At 43.6% G+C, this 7978-nt stretch overlaps 2 protein-coding genes across 3 annotated transcripts in view; both read left to right on the top strand.

The window, feature by feature from the left end:
* The window catches only part of gm2a (GM2 ganglioside activator), a 22375-nt gene extending 14424 nt beyond the window's left edge, over positions 1-7951 (top strand). Inside the window, exon 5 of the transcript XR_004796980.1 lies at positions 7914-7951. The gene's annotated coding sequence lies outside the window, so the exon portion shown is untranslated. The remainder of the gene's footprint in view (positions 1-7913) is intronic.
* The window catches only part of pcdh12 (protocadherin 12), a 17103-nt gene continuing 12826 nt past the window's right edge, over positions 3702-7978 (top strand). The window contains exons 1-2 of one of the 2 annotated variants that reach the window (XM_035669344.1): positions 3702-3761; positions 4126-7023. In XM_035669344.1, coding sequence (XP_035525237.1) covers positions 4156-7023 — 2868 coding nt within the window. In that variant the 5' untranslated portion in view covers positions 3702-3761; positions 4126-4155. Of the gene's footprint in view, positions 7024-7978 lie in introns of both variants that reach the window. The other variant, XM_035669343.1, reaches the window with a different exon arrangement.

The following is a 7978-nucleotide window of genomic DNA, read 5'->3' on the forward strand; positions in this document are numbered from 1 at the left end:
CACACACACACACACACTCAGGTGAAGCTACAATAAGTTGTCATCCATAGGACGGGAGGGTGGTGAGCTCGGATTTATTGGACAATTCTGCTGCTCATGATTCACATTCAGTGCGGATTCCAACGCAGAAAGCAGTGTTCCCTTCGCTGTTCATGTCTTTATTAACCATAACCGTGATCTTTCCCTTATCAACAAGAGCTTCTCTGCTGAATGCACACCAACGACTATAGCAATGACATACCTGTATGCTGAAGAGAAGATACACACAGTAAGATCCAATGACTCGGTCACAAAGAGCCTTGAACCGTCATCGACAAGTTACCTGTGTGTACCTGAGCTCATGACAACCACAAATCATCTGACAAAGTTAAAGAAAGCGTCAACTGCACTTCAGACTGTAGGTTTCCTTCTAGCGTCATAGCTGAGTATGACTTCTTTAAGTTACGTTATGTAACTTAACTAACATTTTTATTTTAACCCAAAACCCGATCTTCCTAAACACACTGGACCTTTAAAGCTGTATCTGACACTAATATTGAACTAAAAAAAACTGAGTTATACAATAAAATCATTGGAGCTTACAACACTTTGCATAATACAGCATGCTGGCAATGGACGTAAAACTGAACCTGTAACCTGGGGGCTTTGCAGAATGGTCTAATATGGAATATGGTTGGCTGGTCCACACAAGCTGCAGCACATCCAGGCATCACTGTGACTGCTTCTTCTTGTATGACTTAATATTATAAACTGAACTGGTGACGAAGAAAGTCGAAGTCAAGGGACGCAGTACAGTTCAGGGAGTTTTCCGGAAGAGAGAGGGATAAACAATGCTCGCAGGTTACGCTGTAAAACATTATTCACCTTAATCACAAACTTTTCCTAAATCATTGCAGCTGTTGCAGATGTTCTTCATTCAGTAGTTTTCACTTCCTGCAGAAAACGGTAGCGTCTCATTCATACATTTCCAGCAGCAAAAAAAAAAAAAAAAAATGTAGAATTTAGAAAAGTCTTTTTGAAGTGAAGAACGTCACGAAAGATTAATCGCGTTGACGAACACGAACCTTCATACAGGTGGTGAATTCATTGGAAGCAGACGTGTTCCTGAGTGTGTCTGCAGAAGCATTCTCTTCCTGTGACTTATTCAGCTGGGAATCTCTCACACACACACACACACACACACACATACACTTACACACACACAGTGCCTGTTGATTGGCCGCAGACAGGAGGTTTATGGTGTTTGTTTTGCTGATAATCTAATCTCATTGGTTGACCTCTGCTCTGCCTGGATGCCTCACGTTTGGGGCTCCTGAGCAGCCGCCTGCCGACATCACAGAAAGTTAAAAGGCGATTTAAAATATTTCTAGATCAAGAGGTAGTTAAAATAGTGTAATTATAATTTTAAAAAATGCTTTTTCAGTTGGTTTTATTTATTTATTTTTACAGATTTTTATTCATTTTCTTTAATCTGTTCTCTAATCTAATGTGTAATCGCGCTGTATATATGTCTATATTTATCTCTTTTTTATGTCTGTAAAGCTCTTTGTAATCTTGTTTTTGGAAAGTGCTATCTGAATAAAGTTTATTATTATTATTATTATTGACAGTCATTAACAGTCAGCATTCATTTCTTATCATTCAGTCTACAAGGCAGTACACAACACTTAAATTGAATTTAAAGTGATCAATGATGATATAACTTTAAAAGCTTCTCACACCAACTCTAAAGTGGGGAGAACTGATATTTCTAATAATGACTGTATGTAATAGTTACAATTATCTTGCTGTGATGTTGTATGTATATTTAGTCACTTTCTCTCTCATCTTTTTAACCCATTTACTGTTTTTTGTCTTATTATGGATGCATTTTATGACTTTATTTGACAGCTGACATGAGAAAGATAATAGGGGAACTATAGGGACACTTTGTTCCCCCAGGGTACCCCCCCCCCACCGATGAACCCCGGGGCCCCCCCCCCCCCCCGCATACATCAGTGTTTGCTTTTCTGTTTAATTAGATTTTTATGTCACATTTTGGTTTTTCACTCTGTGCACAAACTGTAAATGGATTTTAACACTCTGGATTTTTCCTCTCTCACATATTTAGGAACTGAACTCCCACCCCCGTTAGTGCTGTCATGCTTCTGTTATCTCTTCAGTCATCATCCATCTCTCCGTCCCGTGGTAGTTTCATTGGCAGATGACAGTGCTGATGTCTTTATGATTTAAACAGTCCCCCTCCCTCTGAGCCGAGAGGAAAGTGATACGCTTGAACCTTCCTCGGCCTGATTCTCTCTCAGCCTGCAAGACATTTGTGGGGACCGAATGAAAAATAACCGCTGTGCATGCTGGGAAGACGTTCAGCTCAGTGGATCTGCAGCTGTTGAGCTCTAACTGGTTTTAATGGTTTTAACTTGGTGTCTGCAGGTTTCTAATCCAACCAAATCAGCTTTTTTGCCAGAGAAGAGACAGAAATACATATATATTTACACCAAAACTGTATCATAGAATATTTTCTAGTCTTTGTAAGGACTTTGAGAGTATTAGTATTTGCTCAAGTTGGCAAACTTCCACTCAGATGTCTCCTGAGTTCCAACTGTTAACTCCGCTTCTTAAAATAAATCTGGTTTTCCCTTTAAAACATCAGTTGATCCTATTTACAATAAATCATTGTCAATATTAGTTAATTAATCACAGCCTGTGTTGTGTATTTAAGCCCAGTACAATATCTTAGAGTTTTAATCATAAGCCTACATAAAAAGAACACAAAACTTCACAAACTCTTACTTATAGCAAATCAATTGTTCTGACTTAATAGAGTCAGGAATTAATCACGTTTGATACTTGATAGACAGGAATTACAACTCTTTTCACTAATGTACAAACCTTTAAAAGCAAAGGAATGACTGAAATGAGCTCCCGCCACGATCTGCTGCAAATGTTTTGACGTGGTTGGAGATGAACGCTCTAACCCTTCATAATTATATTTGGGTTAAAAGCTGGAATGTGGGTTTTGTCACATTGAGGACTCACTTCTGAATTTTCAGCATTCACTTCATAGCTGGTTGAATCTTCAAGGATTGTTTTTCCTGAGTGAAAACAACCACATCATCTTGTTCATTTCCAAGGACATACAACAAAAACAACTGTTAGTTCAAAGAAGAGAAATCTGCCATTGTGTTGGACGTCCTTCACTGCGGATACATCAAACTTTGGATTAAATAACTTACTCTTTATATTCTTAGCAAAAAGCTTGTCTGCTTCAACAAAGAGTTTAATGCAAAGCAGAGTGCTACTGATGACAGACAGCTCTGAAACTGTCGCCATATTTACGATGACAGCCTATCTGTAGTTGTATTTCTGCTGTCAGAAGCCCAGATCATATATATGTTCTGCTGTGGACTTTGGTCCCACTAGGAGTTAATTTAACGCAAATTTTCAAAATGATTTAAGGGCCAAGACTGCAGGTTGTGAGGAGTTTATGCAGACTGAAAGGGGGGAGAAAAGCTTTAAGTGACGGAGAGGCGGTGTCATGTTTCTTTAAAAGCACTCCAGAGTTGTGGCGAGTTTCCTCAGGGCAGGAGGGCTTTTCTTTGTGTTGAGTCTGTACACATTTGCATATGACCCTCCTACTCCCTTTGGATTGGCCGGGGCTCCGCTAGCATGTGGAAGCCTACATCCAAACTTTCTCAGTTGGAGCAAAACTTTCCTGAGTTGAGGAGGATGAAGTGAGAGGCTGGGCGCCAGCAGCTGTATGAGTGAGTAACAACAGCAGGCAGAGAGAGAGAGTGGTAGTGTATGAACAGAGAGAGGATGATATCTTAATTACAGGCTTCTATAATCGTCTCCTGACCAGACTGGAGGTTTATTTGTTTTTTCTTGGTATTTGCTTTACGAAACCAACAGTTTTCCTCACTGGCTTGGTTGTGGTTGTTTGTTTTGTGAGAAGAAATTGTAAATTACTTTGAAGAAAAATTGGGTTTGATCATAATTTTATATAATGTTTTGTACAGATAGACGGGATATGTTTCAGTTCTATTTCAAGAGAAGACATTTTTAAAGTAATTTTATAGTAAAAAGTTTAGTTTTTCTTTATAGCGATTCATAGAAATGTCTATTTAGCCACTAGGTTGGACATTACTTCACATCATTATGCTGCTGGCTCTGCTTTTGCTTGTGAGTCTTTGCTCTGACGCTCGATCCTCTGAGCCATCATCAATAACTATCCAGTACCGGGTTTGGGAGGAGCAGCCGGCAGGAACCCGGGTCGGCCGTCTGGTGGACGACCTCCGGCAGAGAGACGAAGGCGGCCCTTTGGAGGATTTCCAGGTGGTGGAGCACGAAAAAGCCCTTCCCTTCGCCGTCAGCACTCGAGATGGAGTCGTCTCCACCCAAGGCCGGCTGGACAGGGAGGAGCTGTGCCGCGGGTCGGACCTGTGCGAGGTGGCCTTCAGCGTCCTCTACAGGAAAAGTGGTGCTGTCAACTGCCTGCGGGTTCGTGTGGAGGTGATGGACCAGAATGACCACAGTCCCAGTTTCCCCAGCACGGTGCAGGAAGTAGAGATCTCAGAGACAGCTGGCCTCAGGATGCGAATCCCTTTGGACCGGGCGGTGGATCCTGATGCAGGTCCTAATGGCCTCCAGACCTACTCGCTGTCTGTCAACCAACACTTCGCTCTTGATGTGACAGTCGCTCCAGGTGGGACAAAACAGGCAGAGCTGGTGGTGATCAAAGAATTGGACAGAGAGGTTCAGGCCTCATTTGACCTTACCTTGGTGGCATGGGATAAAGGGAACCCCCCCAGGTCTGGGAGCACATTAGTCCGTGTAAATATTCAGGACTCAAATGATAACAGCCCCACATTTGAGGACAGCACTCCCACTGTTGAGCTACCTGAGAATACAGCCCGTGGGACAACCATCATCAACCTCAAGGCCACTGACCCAGACCAGGGTGCCAATGGGGAGGTGGAATATTCGCTCAGTAAGCACACACATCCAGAGGTTCAGAAGCTCTTCTTTGTGGATCCACAAACTGGAGCTGTGAGTCTCAAAGCACCTCTGGACTACGAGGCTCAGTCTTCTTATGAAGTAATCATACAGGCCCGTGATCGCGGGCCCAATGCAATCCCCACGCACTGCAAACTACACGTCAAGCTTAAAGATGTAAACGATAACGCACCGAGGATACACATGACCTGGACTCCACCCAACTCACCTGTGGCAACTGTGCTGGAAGGAGCAACAGAGGACACTTTCCTTGCTCTGGTGATGGTGTCTGATGCAGATTCAGGAGAAAATGGCAAAGTGAAAGCACAAATTCAGAAAGGATCTGGCCCCTTCCGCCTCAAACATATCCAAGGTGACAATTACATAATTGTTACTACTGGCAGCCTGGATCGAGAGAGGGTAATGGAGTATGACATCACGGTCATAGCCCAGGATTATGGAGACCCCCCACTGTTTTGTATTAAAAAACTGCTTGTCCGTGTTCTGGATGAGAATGACAATGCTCCTGTGTTCTCCACGTCTGTCTATGAGACATCCTTCAAAGAGAACAACATTGCAGGCTACAATGCTATCAAAGTTGAAGCTCACGATGTTGACCTGGAGCTCAGTGGAAGAGTGTCCTACTTCATACGCAACCTTGATGAAGGTGAAAATAATACAGGTGCTTTCTCCATCCACCAGACCAGTGGTATCATAAGCGTCCAGCGTCCCCTGGACTACGAGGAATCCAACACCTACTCTTTTATCGTGGAGGCAGTTGACCAGGGTCATCCGCCTCTCACAAGCACGGCCACTGTGCAAATTGACATCCAGGATGTGAACGACAACCACCCGATCATCAAGGAGCCGAAACCCAGAAAAGGTGTGGCTTCTCTAAGTGTACCTGTCAATGCAGACAAGGGGGAGATTGTGACCGAGTTGGGAAATGACACTGAAGAGGAATCCACCACTTTGCCGATCAATCACTCAGTCAGAGAGGGACTGGTTGGATTCCTTGCATCCACCATAAAGGCTGAAGATCCAGACTCTGGGCTGAACGGACGACTCAGCTACCTCATCACTGACGGGAACCCCAATGGACTGTTCTGGTTGGATCAGGCTACAGGCCAGCTGTTTGTTAACACCACTAACGCTACTGCGCTAATTGGGAAAACCTTTAATGTGGACATTGTGGTATCTGACATGGGCAGTCCAAGCCTGGCCACCAAGGCGACTCTGGAGGTAACTTTCATCAATCTCAAAGACCATCTGAAGAACTCGTCACCTGGTAACCGTGGACAGCTCAGCTTCACCATGATGATGGCAATCTGCCTGGGTGCCACCTGCCTGCTGCTTCTGTTGGCCGTCGCTTTGGTGACAACATTCTGCCGCCCAGACAAACGAGACAACCGGGCTTACAACTGCAGACAGGCCGAATCAACCTATACCCGCCACCCACGGCGCCCACAGAAGAACATCAGGAAGTCTGACATCCAGCTAATTCCCGTCATCAGAGGGCGAAAGGAGGAGCCTTCTGAGGATGATAGTGAAGCCCAGCCACTGGCTCCATCTCCAACGATGTTAGAAGATCAACAAACTGAGAGACAGTACACCTTAACGCCATCTGCCATGAACACGAGTTTCCATTCCCAAGGTTACCCAGAAGTGGATGCCACTCAACCTATCACCAACCACTGCAGAACGCTTCGGAAACCTGGAAACATTGAACTCGATGGCACTTTGCCTCTGACACCCGCCACATCATACCAGACTCTCCGGAAAGCCAGGAACCCTTCATCATCCTCTTCAGTTTCACATTCGAGTACTCTGAAGCGCCAGACTCACGCTGAAAGGAAGGAGGCAGAGCCACTGTGTTCATCATCCCAGGCGACTCTCAGGAGGCCGAAGAACTCAGAGGGACGAGGCAGGAACGATGCAGAACATCGGCAGATGCTTCGAAACCTTGTTCGACTGTCAATGGCTGCGTTTGGAGACTCCATTGAGCTTTCCTCCGCTTCCCCAGAAGTGCAGGTGAGTTGCTGTTATCTACTTCTTTTCCACAATCACAGTAACAAACATTCATTCTTATTCAGTCGTACCTATAAGTTAACTTATAAATAATTAGTCTAATAACTTTGTTTATTGGTTCTAATGTGGATGTCATTGAGTTACATAAACTTGATTCAGACTTGCATTCATTTTACATTTATTCTCACTGAAGTAAAGGAGTGTAGGGTTCAATTTCCATCATATAGATATTATGTGTTGTGTATTAGTGTTTTTGTGGTAAACACTGTTTGGTAAAAGTACACAAATAATCTTCATCACTTGATGACTTTTACAAGATAAGAAAGAGGGGTTTCTGGAGTGAACTCAAATGCAGTGCTAACTTGAAATGTATTTTATAACAAACATTATTTATTGAGTGTTAATGAGTGCTCAGTTTGTTCAGTTTCATGTCACAAGGCTTAAACTTATGGTTGTGAACTTCACTGCAACTTGATCTGACAAATATCTCCATTTACACTGCATTAATGATTTAACTAAATCTGCATGATGGTTTTTTAATGCCTTCTTATTTACATTCTCCACTGTATCTTAAACATTAAGGCTAATGCACCGCTGCTGGCTCTCATTTAAATGTAATTTACCTCCATCTAAAACGTGTGATCACATTTATTTCAACATGTGCTTACAGTTAGTGTTGGGGTAATTAAGTAGCCCCCTGCAGGCTTTGAGATTAATCTGAAGTGAAGTCCATTAGAGAGTAGAGAGTAAGAGCCCTCCCCCCACCCACCCACCTACCCCGCCAACACACACATAGACCGGCTTCCCTTACATTTTCCCAGCAGCCTCTCTGCTTTTTCAGTCCCCTGTATGATGACTTACTCAGACTGCCTGAAGGCTGGAGTCGGGTTGAGGTGTGTGTGTGTGTGTGTGTGTGTGTGTGTGTGTGTGTAACTGGATGGATGATTGTGAAGCCAAA

The sequence above is a fragment of the Morone saxatilis genome, unplaced genomic scaffold (assembly GCF_004916995.1).
Source record: "Morone saxatilis isolate NCDOM2014 unplaced genomic scaffold, NCSU_SB_2.0 Contig22, whole genome shotgun sequence".
Lineage (NCBI taxonomy): Eukaryota > Metazoa > Chordata > Actinopteri > Moronidae > Morone > Morone saxatilis.